This window comes from Manis javanica, chromosome 5, assembly GCF_040802235.1.
Source record: "Manis javanica isolate MJ-LG chromosome 5, MJ_LKY, whole genome shotgun sequence".
NCBI classification, from domain to species: Eukaryota; Metazoa; Chordata; class Mammalia; order Pholidota; family Manidae; genus Manis; species Manis javanica.
Window position 1 is genome coordinate 92025586 of NC_133160.1, and position 26746 is coordinate 92052331.

At 45.4% G+C, this 26746-nt stretch overlaps 1 protein-coding gene across 9 annotated transcripts in view; it reads left to right on the forward strand.

The window, feature by feature from the left end:
- Nucleotides 1-14410, forward strand: part of TSPAN5 (tetraspanin 5) — a 156866-nt gene extending 142456 nt beyond the window's left edge. For 6 of the 9 annotated variants that reach the window (XM_073237271.1, XM_017656220.3, XM_073237269.1 and 3 more), the window contains exons 3-8: nt 1188-1334; nt 5340-5510; nt 7770-7895; nt 9800-9847; nt 9944-10060; nt 12231-14410. In XM_073237271.1, coding sequence (XP_073093372.1) covers nt 1188-1334; nt 5340-5510; nt 7770-7895; nt 9800-9847; nt 9944-10060; nt 12231-12296 — 675 coding nt within the window. In that variant the 3' untranslated portion in view covers nt 12297-14410. The remainder of the gene's footprint in view (nt 1-1187; nt 1335-5339; nt 5511-7769; nt 7896-9799; nt 9848-9943; nt 10061-12230) is intronic. The other 3 variants (XM_073237273.1, XM_073237270.1, XM_073237272.1) reach the window with 2 other exon arrangements.
- Nucleotides 14411-26746: the final 12336 nt, after the last annotated feature.

Consider the following 26746-nt stretch of genomic DNA (forward strand, 5'->3'; position numbering starts at 1 on the left):
GTAGATGTTCTATTCTGGTTCTAAAATATCAATAGCTGTGTGACCTTCAGCAAGTCACCAAACTCTCTGGATTCCATTTTCTTCAAGTATAGAATCAGATGAATATTCTTCCAGGTTGTTGGGAGTGCTTTGAAAACAAATTATTTGGTATTAAGACTTTAACGATAACTATGCCATGATAATCTGGGGGCATTTTGAGAGTTAAAAAAAATTTAATAACATAAGAAAATAAAATATTGATAATTGTTTATTTAAAACATATATCCAGAGTTTCAAAATAAAAGTGGCCAGCCTCTATAGGATTGAGTAGTAAATATGTGCCTCACATTATATTAGGGAAGAAAATTTCATAATCTCTATAAGAATTTCTGGGTGGTATTTGATGTGGTAACGCAGTTGAGGGATAAATTGTTGCTGTAAAGAAGTGGCATTGCTTGTGGAGAAATGAATTGGGTTTCCATTGGCAGGAGAATAAGTGTCGAAAGCCAGGGAGTAAGTCACTTAGTTCTCAATTCTTAAAAAAAGGTGGTTGGAAATAGCCCCAGGAGCTCAGTGCAAGCCAGCCATCTGCACAGCGGTCCAAGTGGGCTTTGGGGGGTCTGAGCCTGATAGGGACCTACTCTTGGATTCACAGGAGACCCTCCTGAGCCCCAGTTTTCCTTGGAAACTCTTAGGGGCTTGTGGCTGGGGCTGGCTGCTGTGTTAGTGTTTGGTGTCTAGCTCCAACTGTTTCCTGTGAAATTCCAAGGGCTTGAAACAGGCCCTTGTGTGGCATGTGTATGTCCTGAGGACTTAAAGATGGCCCCTCTCCCTGGGTGTTGGAAAGTGTGTTGTTCTTATACACCTGCTTTTTACTCAAGACTGCACTTTATATTTGGGGACGTAGAAAGCAAAGGAACATCATGTCTTCTCCATACAGGGGTCTGATGACAGTTTCTTGGGGTTATTACTTTGCTTCATATAGTTCTACCCAGAATATGATCCTGTCTAGACCTTGGAAAGAAAGTAGTGTTTTGTTTTATTTATTTTTTTGGCAGTATCCCTTGAGTATTTATTGTGCCTAATAATCCGATTACCTCTGAAGCTTTTTTTGGGAGGGGGGGAAAGACAATTGCAATAATCTTTTCATATTAGAAATCTGAACCCCCCATTCCTGCACCCTGTTGTGTGTTCGTTTCTGCCCCCAGGGTGTTCTGTCCAATATCTCTTCCATCACCGACCTCGGCGGCTTTGACCCGGTGTGGCTCTTCCTCGTGGTGGGCGGAGTGATGTTCATTCTGGGGTTTGCAGGCTGCATCGGAGCACTGCGGGAAAACACTTTCCTCCTCAAGTTTGTAAGTACCACACTCTGCTTCTTTGTTTCTCAGTTGAAAGATGAGCTCTCATCTTATGCCAGGAGGATACCCTGCCTATAGGCCAGAGTGAGCTGTACCAAAGGTGCTGGCTGAAACATGGCATGGCTAATGCTTTTCCTCTAGAACTCTCCAGATCACCCCCACTGCATACCTCCTTGATAATATAACCCCCCAGGCCACCCATGGGGGGTTTGTACATGTGTATAGTGATTTTGCATTCCAATCCTTAAAATAACTCTGGGACTAAGGACTAAGGTAGGTGTATGTCTGTAGTTTCCTTCAAGTGATTCCCTCCTCCTCCTCCCTTCATTTAATCACATAGAAGGGAGCCATTCAGATAGTTGGTTTAAAGACCATACATGAGCTCAGTGGCTGTGGCCTGTCCAGATTAAATCCATCAAACCCTAGAGACTTCAGAGGTTCAGCAAAAGGCAAAGCTCCCTTGTTCTCTGCCAGTACAAAATTCTCCTTTGGTATGACCAGCATAATTTTTACATTGCTTACAGGGTGTTTAATGTGATCACCATTAGCATGTGTATTTTGGGACGAGGAGTTTTACCAAGGGATGGATGACTAGTAAAAGTAGAGGGTGAAAAGTGAAAGCCTTTCCTTTGAGATTCTCTCCAAAGGAGAACCAAATGGCATATGCTCACAAGTATGCATCTGAAATAGGGTCTGATGAGTGTTGTCAAGGTCGGCCGAATGTGCCTGTCAGTCTGGAGCTTGGCATTCTGGCTGGCTTCTGTATCCCAGCCGTCTGTGCAACAGCATCCACTCCTTTTTCCAGGAGCAGAAAAAGGATAAAAACAAGTAAAATTTTAAAAACATAAAATCTCACCTTCTTATGGTGAGGCAAGACGGTGGGCTTTCTAGACAACAGTGTTAGTGTAATATCCTAGAATGTTCCTAGAATCATTGTTAACATCATCTCAGGATATTTTCATTTAAAGCATGAACACATACTGGAACTTGTCCCAGTAGCCATGCAGCACATGATTCTCGTCCTCGGCACATCTGCCACACCAGCTTCTGGCATCTTCTCCTGAATATCTCAAGGAAAAGCAGGGACTCCTTACCCCACCCAGGATAACCCCTTTCGAATTTGGGCAGCTCTGGCTCAGAAGAAGCTTTGGAGGCTGTTTAACCTGAAAATTCATATGACTCATGCTAACAGGGAAAGCCAAGGGGTACGTGGTCCTGTGTACAATTTACAACACACAGATTTATGTGTATACAGGAAGCTAGTTTCCCAAGACTCCATTTGCCTTATCTCCCACTTCCCTTTTTTAACACCCCCCGCCCCCCCACACACACGCACGTGCGATTTCATTCCTGACCTAGTCAGAGACCTGTGGAGTCTCCAGCAGAACTTTGTCCCTGATCATAACCTGCCAACCTGCTCAGCTGGGCATGAGGCCCTTTAAATGCTTGAGCTCCCCTCATTCAGCTTTTCTGTAGCTTCCTTGCACCTCAGATCATACCAGGTGCCACTCTCTTATCAGTTTTAACCTCCATACCCCAAAACGTGGGATCCCCTTTAATATGATTCCCTTGGGTAGTTTATAAGAGTGGTCTCTTTAAAAAAAAAATGGTTTACTATTTTTGTAGTTGAAATGCTGTAAATCAGCACCTTAATTTCTAAAGTCCCACTTGGAAATGAAGATAATTGTGTTGTTCCTTGGCTTTTTTAAATCTTGGAGAATACTTTAAATGGCCTCTCTCTCTATTTAGTACAAACAATAAAAGCTGGCCCAGAATATTCTCTGAGCAGGAGTTATGAAAGAAATAGGAAATAAATGCCATCATGATTCCAAATCCAAATAGCCTCAGAGATCTGATGCCATAAGGTTTGGAGAATTAATGAGGGGAAAATCTGAGAGCCAAAATACTGTGAAATAGAAACAGAGCTTCCCAGCTGACTGAGGGCCTAGGAGGAAGCCCAGGAGTCAGTCTCTGTGCCTTTGGAAATGGGGAAATTAGTTCACAGAGCCCAGGGCCTGCAGGTTTCTGCCAAATATTTGATAAGAATTTAATTTGGACTCAGTTTTTGATATGTATATTATATAACATCACGAGAAAATTTTCCAGGGTAACTGGAAAATGAACTTGTCTAACCTTCATGGAGGTAAGCATGAATGTCATTAAGGTCTTTGCGTGGCTGTGTCCTGGTGCTCTGTGTGTGCGTGAGAGCCTGCTGTGACTTCCTCATGTCTATAGTGGGAGAGCTGCCATATGTACATGCACACAGTGGTACCTACTAAAGGCAGGGGAGTTGTTTTATACAATAGGACAAGCATTGAGTAAAAAGTGATAGTACCTTTTTTTTTTTCCTTTTTTCTAGATTGCAAAAACCTTACCTTGACATTATTGGTACTTCTGATGATAATTAAAAACTGTTTAGATTCTATTCCAGCGAACTGAACTCCTCAGTGACAGATAACCAGGAGCTCTGTGGAACCGAAGGGGCTGATCTTGAGGGTGTTGAACTGGGGCCTAAACATTAAGGTCCTAGACTTTGCCCACTTATTTCTTCCTTCCACCCTTGCCCTCTTGCCCACCCTTCCTAAACCACACTGGCACCCTGAATAAATGCTGTTAGCTACACTGCATCTGTTGTGAAATGGCACCCCTTCTCTCCCATGCTCCCCCAGCTCCAGATAAGACTGCAAGGGCTTTGGAGGCAGGAGTACAGTCTTACCATCCTTGCCTCTGCAAAGCCTATCTAGCCCCGGGCCTGATCTCTTGTGACTCATTCAGATGTTTGCTGAGTGAATAAATATTTTTTGTCTTTTTTTTGTTTTAATCAGTGACTCGATAGTTTCCTTCGCACCCCTGCCCTAGTACATTTTTCTCTTGGTTGGCTGCTTGATGTCTGCTTGCTGAACACGGAAATAGCAGACAGCCTGCCCCCTCTGCTTCCTCAACCATGCACTGTCCACAGCCTGCAGGAGCTCTGCTGAGCAGGTGTGGGGCCCTGTGTCACCTTTTCTGTCTTGCTTACCAGAAGTTTGCCTGCAGTTTACCCTCTGGCCCTTCACAGCCCCATTTCTCATAATCTGTGTCAGAAAAAAAAAAATGGAAAAGGGTAAGATGTGGGGGAGGTGGGGAGTGGAAAGCATCGTGGGCGTGAACAGTATTTTGATATGACTAAGGTGAGGCTCTCCTGAGGCTTCTAGAATAAAGGGGAATTTCTCCAGGTTCACCAGCAGTTACCACATTGCCCATGGTCTCCAGCCTTTGTTAAACTCTTGTCCACATTAGCTAGACGTCTTCCTTTGGCTCTGCGTTGATATCATTACCTTCTGAGACTGGCGCTCACAAAGGAGGGCAGCACGTCCAGTCCCTAAGAAAGCCGCAGCCCAGGGGTTTCATTTGGTTTCCGTGAGGGGAGATTATGTTCATGTCACAACTACCTCTGCCCCACTTCCTCTTTGACTTCTTCATCTGAAATGAACATATCTGCTATTTTACCCCTTATAGCAGGTGCAAAAGGGGATGAAAACAGTGTCTGAATCCAAAGATGGAATAATATTGCATACAGGATCAAGGCCACACAGTAACAAATGGCAGGCCATCTTAAAATGTTGGGATAATTTATCTTTCAACATTACAAAAGCTTACTAGAGGTAGGGGCAGGTCATTGTTTGAGAGTCTGGAAGTACATTAGTCAGGAGAAATTCATTAGGCCTTAATATGGGTTTAATGAGAAGTTCTTATTATCCATGTTTGCTTATGGGCTTTGTTGTTTAATTATCAAATGCAATACCAGAGCCCCTAAAATGTGATCATAAAATAATTTTTAAAAATCCTTTCTTGAGTGTAATATCCTATTAATGAATCTTAAGAAAATGGAGACAATCTGCTGTGGACATGTGTAACAGCCCAGTGTCACTGCAAACCCTTTTCTTAGAAGGAACCATTTAAGTATATCTGGTCAGAGATGGTCCTTGTAACTGTTCTCTTTGTATGTGTCTCTTGTCTTAGTTTTCTGTGTTCCTGGGAATCATTTTCTTCCTGGAGCTGACTGCTGGGGTTCTGGCATTTGTTTTCAAAGACTGGATCAAAGACCAGCTGTATTTCTTTATAAACAACAACATCAGAGCATACAGGGATGACATTGATTTGCAAAACCTCATAGACTTCACCCAGGAATATGTAAGTTGAAAGTTGGTTTATTTTCATGTTGAAAGCCTTCTCAGAAGGATGACACCCACCCACCCCCGCCCAAAGGCCCCTGGTTCTGCCGTCTGCCCGCTGGAACCGGCCCCGGACCTTTCCGCATGGGTGTTTGTTTGCTCCTCGTGTATTTATTATTTTCTCACTTACATGATTTGTACCCTACATGGAAATGTCTTCTTTTCCCTTATCTGATTTTCTACTAAGCTAGAGGAATAAACAAGACAACTCTTGAGCAAAAAGGTTTTAATCACAGTTGCCCTTTCCTATTAGCATCTGAAGATTATTTTGCTGTAGGCTTAGTGTTTTATTTGGTATTAAATGTGGATTCTTTCTTGTTCCTGGCCTGCTTGTTGGTCACCCTCTACACTTTGCTTATCAATAGACTGTGTGTGCACGAAGATCCTAAAATATGCCTCTCCAAATATGAGTATAGTACGTGCAGTGACAACTGAAAGTTGAGAAGCTTCTAAGTGCTGGTGGCTTCTAACCAGTGAGCCCCCACACAGTAGGGCCGCCTCTCACTCAGGCTCCTAAACATTATTACTGTGCCATGGTCCCTGTGGGGCAAGCGCAGCACCAGAGGCTGCTCCCCTCAACGTGCAAAGTGATGTAAGTGGGGTTGGAAGACACAGATCTAGTACCAAAATCTGGTTTGCTGAGTGACCTTGGGCTAATGGAACCTTCACCTATTTCCCCAACAATAAAATGGAAATACTAGCCACTGTTTAACTCATGGGATTATTATGACACTCTAGTAAGATGTGCATGGTTTTATATAAGGCTTAAGGTTTTACTGTTCTGCAAACTGAGAAGTCTTTACTTACGTGCTCTCAGAAACTGGTGAAGCTGAGCAGAACTGGACTGCAATGCCTGCGCCAGTATGTATATGGCAAGACTGGAGGCAAGCAGGACTAATGGACTGATGGCTATCTCTGGTCAGACAGTTTTCCAGCAAGAACTGGAGTTCCCTTTGACAGAGAGAGGAGGGGCTGCCTCAGCCCTGGCTGTCAGGAGTCCCGGGGCATTAGGCATGCAGAGCTAGCTGAGCCTCACCGGTTGGCTTTGTTAAGTGGCAGCGATGAGTGCCCTGGAGTAAGCCACACCTCAGGGGTCACATTAAGCCCTGTTCCAGCTCCTCAGCAGACCTCACTGCTTTGGCAGGTCATAATGGATGTGAGCGCACACCTCGCCCAGTTGTTGCTGACTGGTTTGCACGACAGACCTGATGGAGCTCTGTAGGCAGGCCTGCAGATGCACAGCCCAAGCCCTCAGGGGACGGGATGAGTTGTATACATGTTCTTGAAGTGTTCTCTGCTTTACGTGGAAATAGTGTTGTTTCATGTGATTATCTTTTTGTCATGGAGTTTAATGTGTTGAAGTAGCTACTGGTCCTCAAAGCCTAAAATGGTCAAGGCTTGATGTTGATTTAACTTGGAGAAGTTAGAGCTCGTCCAGGCCAGAGGAGTGGCCTGGGGCTGGGGGACTGAGCAGCCATTGAACTGAGGCCCTGCTTAAGACCCACTGAATTTAACAGCTTGTTTTATTGTATGTTAATTAGATGATAGAATTTTTTTTAGTTGAAAATGTAAATAATGCTCTTGTTTTAAGAAAATTCAGAGTAGAAACAGATACAGAATGAAAAGTAAGCCTCTAAAGCTTTTGGGGGCAATGGATATGTTTACTATTTTGAGTGTGGTATATATGTCAAATCTTATAAAATTGTACACTTTAAATATGTACAGTGTATGTCAGTTATACCTCAAAACAGATTTTTGGAAAACCATTAAGGTGTAGAGACCAACGTTTTAAAAAAGTAAGCCCTAAGACCTCCCACCCCACTACCCCAGTTGCCTCCTTTGACACTACCACTATTTAGCATCTTGTTTATCCTTCTGGAATGCTCCTCCATGTACCCAAGCCAGATAGATCTTGTTCTACCCGAGCTCTGCTGTACGACCGCTCTGCCCTTCTTCCACTTTACACCATTCTCATCTGAACGCTCATGTGAACGCTTTAGATCACATGCCAACACATCCTTATAAGCCTTCAGCCTTAATTACTTTGGGGGCTTTTGCAGGGGCCCTTTAAGTTCAGTTTGGTTTAAAAATAAGTTCTGAGACAGAAGAGAAGGTTAGCGCTGGCAGAAGCTGGGTGCCGGCCTTTTTGGCGGGTGTGCGTGTAGGCGCCTGGTCTCCTCCAAGTCGAGATGTTCTAATTCTCTCCTGTTTGCTCTAGTGGCAGTGCTGTGGGGCTTTTGGAGCTGATGATTGGAACCTAAATATTTACTTCAATTGCACAGATTCCAATGCAAGTCGAGAGCGATGTGGCGTGCCATTCTCCTGCTGTACTAAAGATCCTGCAGTAAGTGAACGCCAGCACCTTGCTGGCCTGCTCTGCGCCTCACACCGAGAGTGTGTGTGGGATGAGCAGAGCGATTGTTTTTCTTGAAACCTCCTCTTACCTGCTTATTCCTAATTGTAGCGCCCGTGGGGGTATAGTGCTCAGATCTTCCCAGTAGGGGTAATAAACGCTGATGTTAATTTAGCGTATATGCTGGTTCCTATTCTGAGCCTTCTTGTGCGTTGGCTCACTTCGAAACATTCCTACTGGCAGACCTAATCATTATCTTCCCTTTTCAGGTGAAATCAAGGCCCACGGAGTTTAAGTAACTTTCTCGAGCTCACATTGCTAGCAAGTGATGCAGCTGAGCTCCGGACCCAGGCAGCCTGCCTGTGTCTCCTCTTATTCCTTCTTTATGAAGAATAAGAGGGGGCATGTATGAAAGCTCTCTGCATTGGTTTGGGTCAGCAACCCTTTTCTTCCTAAGTTCTGGGGGAAATATTAGGAACAGGAAAAGAGTAAGAGACAAGATTGGGCTCGAACACCATATAGGAAGACCACAGCTGCCCAGACTCGGTGGTAATCACTATAGTAATTACAGTTTGTATTTTATTGAAAAAAAGAAAATACAAAAACTGCTCATAACCCTTTAGCGTGGCTTTGATTATCTTTGGGGTCATGTGCCAGGTACAGAGAATGACTTAAAATGCAACTCCCTATTTTAAGTTGAAAACCAGAACTGAGAGTTAGAATGACAGCTGTGAGAAGCTACTCCTGTACTCGTCCCTTCCAGATGCTCCAGCCTGTCTCTGGCCCATCAGCCCCCAGGTTTCCCTCTCCAGACCTGCCCTTCCCCTCATGAGCATAGCTTGTGGGGGCTGATGGGCTCAGTGGCAGGGTGGAGGGTGTGGGCTCTTTAACAAGGGCCATGGTCTTGGGGTGGAAAAGCAGAAGTTGCCGCAGGCTGCCAATCAGGGGCGTTAGAGGGCTGTGACTCTTGTTCTGAAGGAGAATTGAGAATCAGTAAGGACTGTGCTCCCTGCTCCGGGACCTCACTAGGAAAGCTGGGTCCCCACTAGCTCATTTCTTGCTTTCCTCTGAGGAGGGCCAAAGGGCAAGAGAGTGCCCAGCCCAGAGCCCCTGATGCCCACTGAGGCTGCCTTGTGCTGGCCAGCACGTACAAGCTATGCTCTGTCTCCAGTTCCTGCCCTGTGTTAACATTCCATCAGAAGAATTCTGAAGGTTCTCAGAAGGCGCTATACCTCCCCTTTCTACTGCAGATCTCTGGACAGAGATATCTCATTCCATAAATGCTAAGCTAATAGAATCCACCCGCTCTGCCGCACAGGAGAAAAATAAACAAACTGAGAACAGCACAACCTGCGTTTCTGATCAGGCCTGTGAGTTGTCAGGGCATCTGTCCATGTGAAATGTGGTCAGGGCATTGTGTTTACTTATTAACATAATGCATTTTTATTGAAAAACCATTTACATAATATAGAAGTTTTCATATTAAAAAGTAGAAGTCTCCCCAAGAGAGCATAAATAGAGATAGTCATTGTGCCCTTTCAAACCATGGTTTTTATCTATGTCTCCAGTTCCCTAAGCCCCATAAGCTTCTTGAGGTTGTCAACTTTGAATCTTGAGCCTCCAGCAGATGGGCTTGCTGTCTGTCCTTCCTGATATTTTCAGAGCATTGGTTTTCCTCTTTTGGAAAAGAGGGCATATTTTAATACTTACTTCTGAGCACTGTTGCAATAATTATACGGGATAATTATAAAAATGCTCAACAGGTACCTGGGTCGTCTGTGTGTCGAAATACCCATTTTATTACCGACACTTAACAGGGATCTTCTGCTAATTTCTAGTTGGGCTTTCCACCTAAGAAGAGTGAATTTCACTTTCCTGTTTTCTTTCTCCACCAGGAAGATGTCATCAACACTCAGTGTGGCTATGATGCCAGGCAAAAACCAGTAAGTGGACTCTCATCTTGTCACTTGTCACAGAGGGTGTTGGGAGGAGCTTCTGACCTTGCGTGGTGATGCTGTGTCTCCTCTTTCCTTATGAAGGAAGTGGACCAGCAGATTGTCATCTACACGAAAGGCTGTGTTCCCCAGTTTGAGAAGTGGTTGCAGGACAATTTAACCATCGTGGCTGGTATTTTCATAGGCATTGCACTGTTACAGGTAAGACAAGGCTCCTTTATGGGGGTTGCACGGAAATCTTGCCCTCCCCAGGGCAGGAGCTTCACTTACTCATTTTAGTGTCACAATTTTTAAGACACTTTAGAGGGCTGTGGAACAGACCTGAACTGTGTCGTTTGGATTGTAGTAAAGCCATAATTTTAGATGCTACTATCCTGAAGTACTTTAGGAAACCTTCTTTTTTCTTTTCAAGATGGAGAAATTGCTTGGGTCAGTAGTTGCCTGCTGGCATTCAAGCATTTCCATGAGCTCAATGAATACTGCATGGTGACAGCTGGGGCAGCCAGGAATGATCAGAATCAAAATTCAAATCAAAACCATAATTAGACCCCAGTGGCATGGTTAAGGCTTTCTGGAGTTTCATAGACAGACATGTTGCGCATCTTCCTGTCTCTGGACCACCTTGCCAAAGTGCTACTAGTGAGGGAAGGAAGTGTCCCCCGCTCTAGGCCATCCCAAGAGCTGGGCTTTTCATCTTGAGTAGATGTGATAAATTTTCCTGGAGAGTCACAATGGGGCAGTGGTTGAAGGAAATGAAAGACCACCTAAATAAATGGAAAGCCATCCTTATTCATGAATTAGAAGACAATATTCTTAAGGTGGCAATACTTTTCAAACTCATCTCCAGATTCAATGTAATCCCTATCAAAATTTCACGTGTCTTTTTTGTATAAATAGACAAGTTAATTCTAAAATTCATATGGAAATGCAAGGGGCCTGGAGTAATAAAACAAACTTAAAAAAAACAAACTTGGAGAATTCACACCTTCCAATTACAAATTTAGTGCAACGCTACAGTAATCAAGACAGTACATACTGGCAGAAGGTTGGACATACAGATCAGTGGAATAGAATCAGAAGTCCAGAAATAAACCCATACATCTATAATCAGTTGGTTTTTGACAGGGGAACAAAGACCATTCAAATAGTCTTTTCAGTAGATGGCACTGGAACAACTGGATATCTATATGTGAAAGAATGAATTTGAACCTGCACCTCACACCATGTACAAAAATTTTAAATAGACCAAAGACCTAAATGAAAGAGCTAAAGCTATAAAACACTTTGAAGAAAATACAGGTGTATATCTTTGTGACCTTGGATCAGGCAGTGTTTTTTTATATATGAAACCATAAACAGAAGCAACCAAAGGAAAATTAGATAAATTGAATTTCATCAAAACTAAAAACTGTGCTGAAGGTAGTAACAAGAAAGTGAAAAGACAACCCACAAAATGGAAGAAAATATCTGCAAATCATTATGCCCAGTAAGGATCTAGTATCTAGAATACATAAAGAGCAACTCAACAGTAACAAACCCAATTTTAAGATGGGCAAAGAATTGACTAGACATGTCTCCAAAGAAGGAACATGTACCTAATGAGCACATGAAAAGATGCTCAGCATCTTTGGTGAGGGAAATTCAAATCAAAACCATCATTGGATACCACATCATACATACTAAGTTAGATATAATTAAAAAGGAACACAATAACAAGTGTTGTTGAGGATGTGGAGAAATCGGAAACCTCATCATACACTGCTGAAGAGAATGGAAATGATGCAGCCTCTCTGGGAAACAATTTGGGAATTCCTCAGAAAGTTAAACAGCTACCAAACGACCCACCAGTTCTACTAGGTATGTACCCAAAAGAATTGAAAACATGTTTGCCCCAAAAATTGTACACAGATGTTCTTAGCCAGGACTACTCATAATAGCCAAAAAATGGGAATAGTACAAATATCTGTCAACTGATGAAGGGACAAACAAATGTGGTTTATCCACATAATGGGATATTATGCAAGCATGAGAAGGACTGGACTCCGCTGGTATATGCTACAACATGGATAAACCTCAGAAACATTTTGCAGTATGAAAGCAGATTGACACAGAAATGTCCAGAATAGGCAGTCCATCGAGATAGAAAAAAAGATTAATGGTTGCCAGGGCTATAGGGACTGGGCAGCAGGAATGACTGCCAGTGGGTACTATTGAATTACACTCTTTAAAAGGATGAATTTTATACATAGTATATGAATTATATCTCAATTTTAAAAATGGAAGATAAGAGAAATGGGATTTATTGGCCAATGAAAAGCCTAATAAAGTTAAAGAGTTTCACTGTTTGACTCTCTTCTCCTTACTTCCTCAGATCTTTGGGATATGCCTGGCCCAGAATTTGGTTAGTGATATTGAAGCTGTCAGGGCTAGCTGGTAGAGCCCTGCAGCGGCTGCTACAAGACACTGGACAGACCCGTTCTTCCTGCCCCTCCAGCGCCCGTCGGAATCCCCGCTGCACAGACCTGAACCGAAAAGAGGCAGCCTGCAATCCCGCCTGACGGAGCTGCCAAGGACTTGCTTTTTGGGGGGCACAACCGGGAAATGCTGCTCACTGACAGACAGAATTAAAAAAAACAACCAGTATGGAAGTTGTTGCGCCGTGAATCTCTACTGTAGCCATGAATCTATGGATGGTTGCATACTTACCAAAAAAGAAAAAGGGAGAGTAGTGTGGGGAGGGGGGGTGCCAGATGTACATGAATTTGTGGAAAACACGGGCTTGTTCTCCACTTCGGTGCCTGGAGGGCTGGGAGAGGCAGTTCGCTGGTCACACCTTGAAAGGACTGCCTCCTATTCTGTGGCCTAAAGAAGTGCAGCTTTTCTAAGATTCAACCCCTTCCCCGGAGGCTGTGGTTTTTTGGCTTCCCTTCACCATACATTCCAAGGAACTGTTACAGCTGTTCCAGAAGAACGCAGCTTTGTCTTTGGGTTCCGCTTCTGTGGTCGCATTCAGGTGGCAGTGTGGGTGGGCAAATGCAATCTCTCCCGGAGCGTCTCCTGAGAGAAGCTGTGCACCCCGCGTGCACTGAGTGAGGGCGCTGGAACGTGTTATGATGCTGAATTTTAGCAGGACAGATCTTTTTTCTAAGTAGGCCTGAGCTTTATCAATGAAATCTAAGGAGAAAATGAGGTTGCTGAAGAGGTATTTGTTAAATACCCCCTCACTTCAGCCTACCAAATTAGTTTGGATTCTTTGAAAACTCTGGAATATTCTGGGGTTTGGTTTTGTTTTGTGGTTTTTTTCTTTTGTCTCCCCAAAGTGTAAGCTATGAAACAATTTCTCAGATTTTAAAGTGTTTTCTTACTCAGCTTGGAATATTAATTTTTTAATGTATCTGCCCGCATGACCTGGGAATCTGAACCCACGAGCTCCTTTCCCTACCGTGTTCTGCAATCGTTTATGAATGTCACTGGGTCAGCACTGACCTCACTGGCTGCGGCCTTGAGAGGAGCGTCGCGCCCTCCTGCTGGGGGGGCCCAGCTGTGCCATAGCAGATGCTTCCCTGTGCTCTGCAGTCTCTTCACCTTATCAATGGCCGTGGCCTCTTCTGCAACCTCCCCGTTTCTCTGTGAATGGAATTAAGCCCAATAATTCCAAAACAGTGTTGACACAATCACAGGCTTCTAATGGGTTTTTTTTCTTCCTCTGGTTTCAGTTTGGGTTACAAAAAAAAAAAAGCAAGCAAGCATGGCCAGAGCTGCCGCTGTTCTCTCGGTGCAGACTAACCAGCGGGCTGGTGACGAGGGGTGTGCCCTGGGGGGCAAGCATGCTGTGACATACGGAGAACCCCACCCCCCAGGTGCTCCCGCCTGTCCTCAGCCCACTCCTGGTGGGAGGGACAAATTTTAATCCAAGATTTTAATCCAACTGGTGTCTCTCAGAATGCCACTCTCCTGGGAGCAGACATTAGTCTGTGGAATGCTGAGAAAACCACTGGCATGGTTTATGGTGGAGACACATTTGCCAGCCCATAATTGGGCAGCCAGCTATCATACTTCGTGGAGATTTGCAAGGTTTTCTATTTCAGTCCCCTGTTGCATCGCCATGGCCGATGAATGTGTCAATCTGCCCAGAGAAAGGACAAAATTCTTTAAAAGTCTACTTTCCAGAGTTTGGGTGTGTGTAAGAAACTGCATGTATGTTTTTGTGTCTCTGTATAATTAGAGATGTTCAGTTCATATTCTGGCTTTAAGATCATTTTATTTCATCTCTTCCCCCACCTCAGTTGTCATTCTGTAATATCATTCCAACATGGAAAAGACTTGAGCCCTCCAGTTGGCCTATTGTCTTTTTTATTACCTCATTCTCCAGTGAACTCCCATGTGATCAGTTGATTCAGAATCAGGCAAGACTCCCACCCTTTGGCACATACAGTGAGAGGCTAAATAGCAAGTCCAAATGAGTTCTAAATTTTAATTCATCACCCTTTATTTTTTACACTTGAGAGTGGTTGTGTTAAGGCTGTCATCAATAAACCTGGTTCTGCCTTCCATGGAGTCTGTCTTCATTACTTCTCTCTTAAAATTGTGAAATTCTCGAATCCAGTTGTTCAGCACTTTAGCACGCATCACAGTCCCCTTGGAGGGCTTGTTGAAATACAGAGTGCTGTGCTTGTCCCGCCCCCAGAAATTCTGCTTTACTAGGTGGGCAGTGGGGCTTGAGAAAGCGGCTGAGAAGTCCCCAGGGAACGCTGGTGCTGCCTGTCCAGGAGGTACTGTGAAGCCCTGCTCTGATCCCATTCTCCAAGGGGGACACTTGTGGCTGGGGAGGGAGAGGTCCCTTTGTGCTGCTGGACAAGGACTAATGAGGGGCAGGGGCAGAGCTGGGCATGTGGGAAATCCCTGTCCCTGAGGTCACTGTCTCTGGTCACAATCACCTGGGACCATTACAGGCCATCAAGATTACGGGCCATCAAGCCTTGTCCTGAGCAGTTCTGGAGCTCCCACTGCAAATATAATGATGCTGAGATTTAGGACTCACGGACCTAGGTCAATCTTGATATTCGCACCTTTTTCTAAGAAAGTCATTTCTAGTAGTTGCTTAGAGCAGGAATCTTAAAAACCCATTGGAGAAATACCAATCTAAATGCCCTTTCATTGTGAGTTACCACTGCAGAAGAAGACTTCTGTCTTTGAAGCTATTAAAGACCTTTTTCAGAGATCCAGTGAAAACACAATTAAGGTTCATATGCTATTTTCAGACCCTGACACTATGTCCCAAGACTTGAGAAACATTTTGCCTCCTCTCCCTGGGTATTTGAGACCGACATGTTATTTTGACTTAAAGGAAATATATCGGTAATTGGAGATAACCAATCTCTATTTCTTGAGTTTTCTTAGCTGTGCTGTAGAGATTATCTACATACATGAGGTAATCGGACCGCTTGGCTCACAGCAATCTCTAGGCCAGCAAAGGGGAAATACTACCACTCAGAAGTAAAAGGATATGCTTTGTCTACAAAACTTTCGGGAAGTTTCTTCAGTGTTTAGAAGGTAGACTTTGAACGATGATTGTTAAATTTCTCTCCATTGTTTGGTTACTACAAACAACATAGCTTTCATGGTATGAACTAATACAGTTTTTTAAAATGTAGGAATTAAAAAGTAGAGTTTTCCATCAGAAAGCACTTGTGCCATGACTTCTGTTTTCTTCTTCCTGCCTCCTACCAAGGAATAAACTCCAATGTTTCTTTCAGCTTTCTTCCTGCCTTGGTTCCAGTCACCCATCTCTCAAGGCGATTTGGAAAAGTTGTCTCTTGGCCTTTTCTTACTATGCAAAATGTTTGCTCCTTCATGCCCTGCGTGTGGGTGGAAAGGAATGATTCTGCGGTTCTGTGGGGCTCCTCTCGGCGAGTTTCCGGCCTGCTTGGACAGGAGCCCTGGCAGCCCGGGGCTGAGCAATAAGGAGCTGGAGCCCAGTGACCTGCCTGGCCCTCCCCAGCTCTCTGTCCTTTATTCCGTGAAGCCCTCCTCCAGGGAAGCCCTGTTTAGACCTCCAAGGAAGAATTGGGAGCCTCTCCATAAGCGCTGGCCAGTGGGGTCTCATGGCCTGCCCTTTCCAGTGAGGCCCTGGGGCTGTTTCTGGGTGCTGCTCAGGAGTGGGCAGCCTGGTCTTTGAATGCCAAGGAGAACACGCAGTTTGCCTGGAAGTGCACTAGCTTTGGCCTTACCCCGGTGGTGACCCGAGGAAATCGGCCCATGACGACAGACAAGGAAGATGTATCTGAGCAGAGACAAGCCAAACTCAGGGGACGAAGCCATCTTTAGACTTATTGAGCCTCTCTCCCTATTTTGGAGGCATTTGCAACAGAGGGAATACTTACAAAGTTACAATTTTTAGGACTTCTTTACCTTGAGGACATAAATGCAGCTTCTCTTGGAGTGTTCATGCTGAGTAGCCCTCTCGTCAGCTTGGCGCCCGTGAGAGGACACCCGAGTCAGTCCACTCCTGGTGTCCGTGAGCCCAACCGAAAGGCCTCGGGACCTGTGCTGGTCAGGGCAGTTTACTCCCCCACTCCCAGGAGCTGTGCACCGAGGAAAACCCGAAGGGAGAAGGGTTAGTTCACGGGCTTTACACTGTGTAAATGTGCCCAGAAGAGAAAGCATGCAAACAAGATGGTGCTTCTTTCTCATGCTGCTGCCCTTCACTGAGTGTGGTTGTGGTCTTGAGGGGAGAAAGCTGCCTTCTCCATCCGGAGCTCAAGGGCATTAGCTTGGCTTTTGCAGAGCTGCTGGTTTGGCCTGGAACGTTTTGACGGCCTGCCCTCTGGTGGCCGCCGTGTGGAACAGCTCCTGGCCAGAGTTGGAAGAGTTCCTGCAGGGATAGGGTTGCTCCATCCAGAGGTCCTGGCGCTTTGGAGACCCTTGAGGGTGCACAGCTGTATGCTGCATGCTTGGGGTGAGCAGGTGCTCCGCTCCGTTTACACACTCCTGGAGACGACACAGCTTGTTTTGGAATGTGAGGGAGCGGCATCTGAGCTCCATCCACCATCCGCCTCCTGATCTTGCTGCTGGGACTTTGTAGGGCCCTGTGGCAGAACGTGTGGACCTGCCCTCCTGCCGAGACTCAGAAACAGTTTGTAGAAGAGGCGGAGATGGTCTGAAACTGCTAATCTGCCAGGCAGGCACCCCTCTTGAAACTGTGAATACATTCTTTGTATCTCCTCTAAACACCCATGTGGATCACCTGGAGTTTGCTTGGATCTGAGAATGGGCAACCCTGGCTTCAGAGGTGGTGAGGGCAGCAGGGCGTTGGGGTGGTCGGGGTCATCAACTATCACTTTGTTTCAGGACTTTGTTAGGGGTTGAATTGTCACCCCAAATTCGTGTGCTGAAGTCCTAACCTCAGTACCTCGGAATGTGACCTTATGTGGACATGGGGTTGTTGAAGAGGCTATTAGCTTAAAGGAGGCCATACTGCAGAAGGGTGGGTCTTTGCTCCAGCATGGCCAGTGTTCTAAAACGGGGGAATTTGAACACAGATGCATACACAGGGAGGATGCCATGTGAGCACGAAGGCGGGGATCAGGTGATGCATCCAGAAGCCACAGAATGCCAAGGAGCCACCAGAAGCGAGAAGAGAGGCAGGCAACCAGTTTTCCCTCAGAGCCTCTAGAAGGAATCAACCCTTGATTTTGGACCTCCACCCTACAGTTGTGAGACAGGAAATTTCTGTGGTTTGAGCCACCCACTTTGTGGCCCTTTGTTACAGTGGCCTGAGGAAGTGAGGGCGGAGTTTGCCTGCTTATTGCTGGTTTGCAGGAGAGAAATGCCAGGACTACTCCAAGGCCCACGTGCTGTGCTTCACTGGCAGCAGGACTAATGTGTGCGTGCCCCTGATTACCTGAATGGATACACCTGGTGTGGCATGGGGCGTGCTCTGTGTACCTGCTGTAAACTCTTAAGAACAGTTTTGATGTTTTGTGGGACATTTTTAACATAGGGAATGCTTTTGTATGATTAAAAATGTATTTGTGGTAACCAACCTTAAATGCAACTTAAGAGTGATTTAAGTCTTATTAAATAAAAAAGCTCTATTTCTAAAATGTGTGCTTTCTTTAGTCTTGTTACTTTGTGACTGACTAGTTCACCAACTCCCTGCTATATTCTACCAGGCATGAATGCATCATCTATCCCTTGAAATAACATGTCCCATCTACCAAAAGTTTACTATGTTCTGGACACTGTCCTGTAAGGACTCTGCATGCATATTTGAGGAAATGTAAACTGAAGGAGAGAAAAGGCCCACACGTGTGGAAAACAGACATCATCAAGAGTTAAATGGGCATCTTCCCAGATGGTGCTGGCTGAGACGGGAAAACAAAGGGGTAATGGAAGAAGGCCTGGAGGAGGAAGATAGACTTGGCCTAGGCTCAGGGGAGCAGAGGAAGGGGTCACAGTAAGGTGAGTGCTGCTGGAGGGATGGGGGAACCCTGAACTCCCAAGCTGCAAGAGTGGAGGAAGTGCTGATAAGCTGTGAGAAAGCCAAGTACGGGGGTCCAGTTCCTGCCACATGCCAGGCACACCCACACTTGCTGAATAGGTTGGTGATTGAGGTGATTGGTAGCCACCTTATTATGGAATGAATTGCTGAACATGCAAAGTAGGATTTTTGGTAAAGCTGGACAGTGTCTGCAGGTAAAATCATTCCCAAAAGTTTGCCAGAATTATCTGTCAAAGCATTTTGTGGAAGGCAAATAAAGTAACAGCCACACACTCCCATGCCCTCCCAGGAAGTTAGTATAACTCTACAAACCTGCAAATCAAATGGCCTTGGAGTTCTGCAAGGCAGCAAGAAATACCTTATTTTCTCTTTGGGCTGGAACCCAACTGTTTCCTGCATCCAGTCCCACTGTCCCTGTGGGATTCTTGTGGTTGGGAAAGGGCACGGTGGTCCCCGGCACTGTGGCATGGGGCGCTGGTGCTGAGGCACGTGGAGGCTGGATGTGATTTTCTTGCTTTTCAGGCTGAAGCTTTAGAGCAGCAGCTCTCAGCAACTGATGCACATTAGAACCTTATGGGAGCATAAAACCCAAACCAAAGCGAGCACTGCAGCTCTTTGCAGTGCCTTGTTAAAGCTCCTGGGTAATTTGCACGGGCACCAGGCTTTCTCAAGCTTTCACATACCTGGATCACCTGAGTTTTATTTCACCTGGGTCACCTTAAATCACTTGGGTTTGATTCAGCAGGTCTGGAGTGGAGATGGAGAGCCCCTGGCTCTAGCAGGCTCCCAGTTGACACTGACGTCATCTGCAGACTGCGCTGGAGAGGCAAGGAAAGTCACAGGCCTTATTTACAGCTGTGAAAAACTAATGCCCTGCCATGGAGATTTCTAGGTGATGTCTTTCCTAAAGCTGCTAAGCTGAAATTTTCAGGTCAGGGAAGAAAAATACAGAATGACTGTAAATAGGTAATATACATATATGTACTAAATACATTTCATTCTGATTACAAAAGAAAAATCTCAGTGCAGAAAACAGGAAAAATACAAAAATAATCTGTGTTTTCACCATCTACAGTTCTACACTGGTACTATATTAATGTGTGTCTGTCCGTTACTTCTTTTGTTTTAAAAAGTTTAATACTGTTCATACTGATTTATAGTCTTTCTTAAAAACAGAACATTTTCACAATCAGTAAGTGTTTTATACAGTAAACATTTTTATGGCCTTATAGTATTCTGTGGTATTCTATTCAGGGGTTTTCAAAAACATGGTCCAAGGAGTATATGGGGTTCCCAAGATCTTCTCAGAGAGTCCGTAAGGCCCAAACTATTCCTAATGATACTTAGACATCATTTCCTCTTTTGTTATCTGCTGTTATGAGTGTGCAGTGGAGTTTTTCAGAGACTACAAGATGTGGTGATGTCATCACTCTGACAACTAATGGAGTACTTGTATACATCAGGGTCTTAAACATTTCCCCATTTTAATTTCTAGTATATTACACATTCATAAAAATAACCCGCATAAATGGAAGTTCTCTGGGGCAGCAACCATTTATTAAGTGTAAAAGGATCCTGAGACCTAAAAGCGTGAGGTCTGGTGGCATAGATTAACTGTGATTCACCTAACCACACTGCCACTATTGGAAAGCTAGGCTCTTCCCAAATAAATAAAGTTGCAGTGAACTTTCTTACACTTTTCTTGTATCTTACACAGACTCCTAATAGTGGAATGGCTGGATCAAAGGATTAAAAGCATCTAATCTGTGGCACCTACAGTTAAGCCTTATTTAAAGCCATGCAAAATCAATACGTCATTCACACTTAAATTTTAAAATGAAATTGTTAACTTTGTCAAGATTTGCACCTAAAACTGAAAAAGGAAGATCTTATTAATCTTTTATCTGCTCCAGACTAGCATTTTTATTAATGACATAAAATATTAGAATGCCAGGTATACCATATCTCCAGATCTGTTGTGATGAGGGCACTTAATGGCCCCTGAGATGTTTGCGGGCAGAGCTGCTTCCACCCCAACACCCGGTCAGAGTGTGATGCCATGAACAAGAAAACGGCTCCCATGCCCTTTTATGAAAGACTACCTCAGGACTCTGGCTTCATGTCCTCCGGTAATTTCTAATGCTTTCACTGGTCTCCTTCCTTGAACAATTGCTAATGCTGATGCTCAACACATGTCTTTTTGAGCCTCATACACATATATCAAACATTCTATTCAATTCTAGGGTGAGGGAGAGAAGAGGGGGAGGTAGTAAAACACAAAGAATGAGACAGGGCCTATTCATCCCACTGTGATGCAGAGGAAAGCCTTTATGAGATGTCGGTTCCTTTATTGACTCTTGTCATGGAAAGAATGCAAATCAAACTAGACGTTGGAACATGGGACTAGTCTCTCTCATGATTCCGTCTCTGAAGACTGTAGGAGGCTGGTCACTCTCTAAGCCTAGAGGACACAGTTGTTAAGAAACAAAATTCACCTGAGTAAATTTTAATGACCTTATTGGCTTTACTCAGTGATTCGTAAACCAGCAGCACTGCATCTAGCAGACAGACAGCAGCTCTGAAGAGCTGTACAAATGGAAGTCCTTTATAGGCAGAAGGGAGCAGAAGCAAGGAAGTTAGAGCAGCAAAAGGTGGGTTGGCATGGCTGGTCGCTTTCCTTGGGGTAGCAGGGGCCTGTCAAGCAGGTCACCTCTCCAGGCTGACCAGACTGCTCCTGAGAGTTGAGAGTCCATTTCTGGGAAAGGCCGAAACTAATTCAGTCTTGGTTTGGTGACTCCGTATTGGGCCTGTTGTCTTGTTTTCAATAGTGCACAACCTTTACACAGTGAGAAAGCTCTTCGGGCTGCTCTGAGAGAAGGCAACCCAGCAGCATTAAAGTAAGAAAGTCACAGACTGCGTGTATGTAGCTTAGTGCTGAGAGCTGCCAAGTGCTTGGCCCCCGGGCAGCCTCAGCCATGTCACCTTCTCCTTCCCATCTTCAGTGCCCTCACTAGTAACATGGAGATTGAAACACCTGCATGTGGGATGAAAAGGGTTGGATTGCCCTCCTCCCCCAAGCACTTTTCATGCACAGACCTCACTAGGACGGCTCTCAGGGAGGCCCTGCTGGGACTGCTTAGCTCGCTCTCCACCCACCAACATGTGCTTCCCAAACACTCTCTCTGGAAGAATTGCCACACTTGAACTAACTTGAATGGCACCTTTTCTCCATGAAATTGGCCACTATTGTTCACTTGTATGTCTCTAGCACCTAAATGTTCAGGAGGCTGCTGCTTTGATTATGTCAAAGAGGATGAGAATAACTTAGTTTCTGAATAGAGTACATGCTCACCCAAAGGGTAGACTTTTGTTCTGTAAAGTAGATCTCTATTTCTCTGTAAGATGTTTTTTTCAAAGATGAATTGGCCCTGGCAACTGTCAGCCAACCTTGGATGAGCTCAGGCCTGTGTCCTGAGCACAGCCACTGTTTAACCCTCACTGAGCATCTCCATTCTCCCACACTGCCCCCACTCCGGGCCCCACAAATCGTGGTTAAACATCAAACAGGGAAGGTGAATGTGGGTGAGGATTAAGCCTTGGAAGAAACTATTTTGCTAATCAATTCTGAGTTTCTCCCAGGCTTGAAGGATTTCTGAACCAACCATTTTTTTTTTGAAATAGCTCTTTTGCAGGACATGGGATCAAGGTTAAGCTGAGAGCAACTCGTGGGATTGCCAGATTGAATTGAGATTCTCATGAATTTCATGAGTTTAGGTTCAAACAGTAGTAGGAGCATATGGGCTATACTAAACAGCCACCCTGTAGGTGTCCTACAGGGCATAGAGAGACCAACATTTCCACAAGAGGAAGCTCTGGGTCATCCAGTGGAAAGGCTGTAAGGCACACAAAGGCACACGGGAAGCTGAAGAGGAAGGCTGTGCACTTACCAGGGGGCAGCCACTCGCTCTGCCTTCTCTGGCAACTGCCAGCAAGAGACTCCTGATGTCTGGGCTCTCCTTCAGGGTAGAGAGGGACAGGACGTGGTAGGGATGGTTGTGTCTGGTTGTAAGACTGGGTGAGCGTGAGGACACCTAGATGATTTCTCCAGAGGAGGTATCAAGCAGAATGACTATTCTAGGGAGTTCAGGGTGGTGGGACGGTCTCTGCCATTATGGGAGACATTACCTTAGACTCCATCTGAGGTTGAGCAGCTCAGGAAGTCCGCTTGCTCTAGGTGCAGTGGTTTACTTGGGCCCTGGGTCAGAACCCAGTGGCCTCAATAAGAATGGGGCTTGAATACTAATCCTGGGTGAGTGATGCAGTAAGTGGCCACCTGCTTTTCCCAATGGGATTATGATCCTGTTTTTGGCTGGGTGAGGCTCTGTCTGAAGACTTTAAAGAGAGTTTGATTGCTCTTGGTTCTAATAGGCCAATGCTTTTCTACTCTGGTTGCAGATCAGAATCACCTTTGGAGCTTTAAAAATTCAGCTGCCTAGGCTCTAGCTCCAGAGATCTGCTTCCCTAAGGTTTGAGTGAAGTTCACCTTTTTTTGAAGAAGGCGTCTGCTGTTGTGTCTCCTGGGAACCCTGCTGTGTGAGTTGAGGAAATGCTGAAGAGAATGCTACAGGCTGAGGGGCCGCTTGTTTATGGAGCATCTCCCATAGTCAAGGCTCAGCTGGGTAAGGACATAGCCCCAGATGTCTTCTCCTCAAGATCCCTCAACCACTTCCAACTCCACACGTGAAGCCAGCTCCTGTTCTCTCGTGGGAACCTGCCTCTCCTTTGTTCTTCCTCAGTCAACATCAGCACCATCTTCTGCCCCGTCGTCCAACTCAAGACGCTTCAGAATCATCTTTGCTTCTAATCCCTACCCTTTTCTGTCTGTCTAGTCCTAGTTTAAACATAAAATGTGAAAGCTCTGAGGCCTTACCTTCACTGCAAGCTAGCAGGTTAGCCTGCCTCTGTTTCACCAATGCGAGGGGAGGCATGAGACTCCTGGGTCAGAGACAAAGGACTCTGCTACTCACGGCCCTGCAGATGGCATGAGTTGCATGCTGGTAATGAGTTTATGCCTCCTTGTCCCACAAGGGGCAGTGACTCAGACGGATACCACACATAACAGTGGGTCTGTGCCCCAAATGAGCAACACTGAGCTTAGGAAACCCCCAGTGTTATAAAGGGCTCTGTGAGCTATCCTGGTCCACCACTGGCCCTGAGTCTTTATTATCTTGTTCAGTACAAAAATCTGCCCTCTGGTATAATGTTTACTACACATGGTGTGGGAGATCATGGGGAGAACAGAGTAGCACAGAGAAGGCAAATAGTGGATCTGTGGCATCTTACTACACTGATGGACAGTGACTGCACTGGGGTATGGGTGGGGACTTGATAATATGAGTAAATGTAGTAACCACATTGTGTTTTTCATGTGAAACCTTCATAAGAGCGTATATCAATCATACCTTAATAAAAAAAAAAAGAAAAAAAAATCTGCCCTCTGACCCAAGACAGACACTATCTCTATTTTACATAACTGTTTTATAAACATCTGTAAAGCAACAGTTTTGAGACAAAAGCTATCTCTTCACAGAAGAAACACAAGACTCCCTTGGAGAATTTTCACCCAACATTAAGGAATTTGTCATGATTATTTATTCGTCTCCTTGCTGTTAGTCTCTCGATTAGCAATAATTCTGGTTCTAGAACAAAACATAAAGCAAATATCCCAGTCCTCTGCTTAAAATCTTTGGTTTTCCATGACACAAGTTAAAAGGCCTAAGGCCTCCTCCCCAAATGGTCCGCTCTGTTTTGCAGCCTTATCTCTTATTTCTACTATTCTTTCCTAAGTCTGCTTTGCTCCAGGATGCCCAGGCAGCTTAGAGGCATCTCTCTTCAGATTCCCTGTAATTCTGTTTATACCTTGGTTAACATCCTTACTTATTTGCTTAATATATTAGATTATTTCTCATCTTCTCCCCCAATGGACCATGTCTACCTTTTCCTTCTATCCATAACCCCGATAGGGTGCCGGACGTACACAGTAAGTGCTCAGTAAGTCTTTGTGTAGTGTGGAAGGCTGCAAGGGGAGCAAGTCAGGCTTTCTGGGGGTTCCCTGAACTTGAGGGTTAAAGTGGCAGCCCCAGCAGTTTAGCTGTTTGGCCTTTGTTTTCATGAGTGTGTGGCCATGGCCTAGAGGCAGAACAAGTTGGCCTATGGAGTTCTGATGCCTTAATGACCAACCTTGTGAATCAAGATTACTTTCTGCTCCAAGTAACAGAAAACCTTGCTGTAGAGGGTTTATGTAGGTTGGTGTGTGTCTCAGGCATTAAGGGTGAGGGTCCTCAGTGCAGAGCTGCTCCTCCAGTTCACTGATGTTACCAAGGATCCAGGCTGTTTTCACCTTTCTGTCCCACTGTCTTAGGTGTGCAGGCCCTCACCCCCATGTTTGGACCTCATGGTTGCAAGAGGGCTGCTGTACTTCCAGGGCCCATTTCAATACCTGAGGCAGGGAAAGGGAAGGAAAGGAAACGGGGTGGGGGCAAAGGCCTTCTGCAGGTCTTTGCCTTTTTATTTCCTAAGAGATGCTTCCTCCCAGGGACTTGATAGAACTGTAACAACAGTGTGGGAGGCTAGGAAATTGGGGTTATTGTAAGCTTGGCAACAATGTCCTCCTGAACAAAATTTGAGTCCTTTGAATAAAGAAGAAGGGGGAGGTGGATACTGGGTAAATAATTCGTAATATCTGCTACAAAGTAAAAATGTCTTCATTTTTATGTTGTTATTCTTTACCTACTGGTCCTACCAGCACGATGCCTTGCTAGGCCCACTGCTCCTGCGTGTGCTGGCTCTGCGGACATTCACGCCCTGTGTCTGTGTCTTGAGTGGCGACTGATTTCTCTTTCCCTGCCTTTCCCATGCTCCACCTCATCTTCTCAGAAACTAAAGTCATCTTTGTTCATCTCTCTTATTGGTACTATGTTCCTCTTCAAATGTGGCAGGGATGAGGAGAGCTCTGGATTTTTTTTGGCCATGGGTTAGTCACCTCTAGAGGAGACAAGGCCTGACAACTGCCCTGTTACCGCTGTGCATCAGCTGCTGGTGTGAGCCCTGGTGTGGGAACCCTCTGCCCTTGGGGCTTCCTCACTCTGGGCATGGAGAACATGCTCTCCTTCGGTGCATGATGCCAGTGAGACACTTAGGAACAGGGTGCTTCTCTCCCCTGGGGGTCTTGGCTGAGAGTGGATCAAACTTCTAATTGTCTGAGCCTTTTTAAAGGAAGAGACTCATTTCTGAGGAGTCGGCTGGATATGAGGGAAGTTGGGTTGGTCAGGTTCTCCTGGGAGGTTGGCAGGTGTTAGTCATCTCCAAAGGGAGACCTTCTCAAAGGGCCCCCTGCTGCATTCGAGCTCCTGACTCATGGGCTACAGCAGGTGGTGGTAGGGTGCTTTTGGCCTCAGGGGAAGGCTGCATTCCTGACCAAGAAGGGAACTTCCCAGATTCCGGCAGTCACCACAGCACGCTGCCAGCCCTGGGAGGGGACAGGAAGATCAGCAACAGCCCCTTCCTATTAGCAGGATGGAGTGGGCACAGGCTGGGGCTCAGCTTGCAGCTGTTTCCATGTTCCTGACATGTGTCAGTCAGACCGCAGCTGTCACTGCCCCCAGAATGTCAAGTCTTTTCTCTGAGAGGATAGAAATAATGCAAGTTTGCACAGGTCATAAAAACTGGATCCAATATTTGGCCCTCCCTTTGGTAGACCTGGCCTTCCCCATAGTGCTGCTTCTCTCCCCCTGAAAATCCATTTCTCTTACTCCTGCTCTGGAAGAACCCAGCCTGCATGCAAGGCCTCCACAGGGTCACAGATACATCGGCCTCCAGGGGCCATGGCATTAAGGGAACGGAGGAAGCAGGCCAGGTGGGGATGTGACCGGCTGGAGGGCCATACCCTGTCCACAGGGGACCACAGCCACATTCTGCTCTCCTGGAATATAGAGTCCTTGGTTGCCAGCTCCCCCTATTTTAAAAGAAAAGAACTAGATTTTTATGCAAAATCATCCAAATTTTAAATGTTTACAGCTGTTCATTTTTTTAATAAAAAATTAAAAGAAATTTTTTAGAAATACCATGTGGACCAAACAAAGAGGTAAGAGGGCCCCGTTTGCCCATTCTGGGTCAGCCAGGCGGTAAACATTGAGGAGTGTTAAATGTGGATTCCTCTGGAACAGGCCCTCCACCCTCTCCCCCCCCATGCATGGCACCTGGAGAGCGTTAGCAGCTTGGAACCAAGCAGAGCTGTGGCTCACAGGCCTAGTAAGAGGCACTAAAGTGCTGGTACTGGTTGACAGTAGTGCTAAGAGGCAAGTAGAGTCCAATTAGCTCAACGG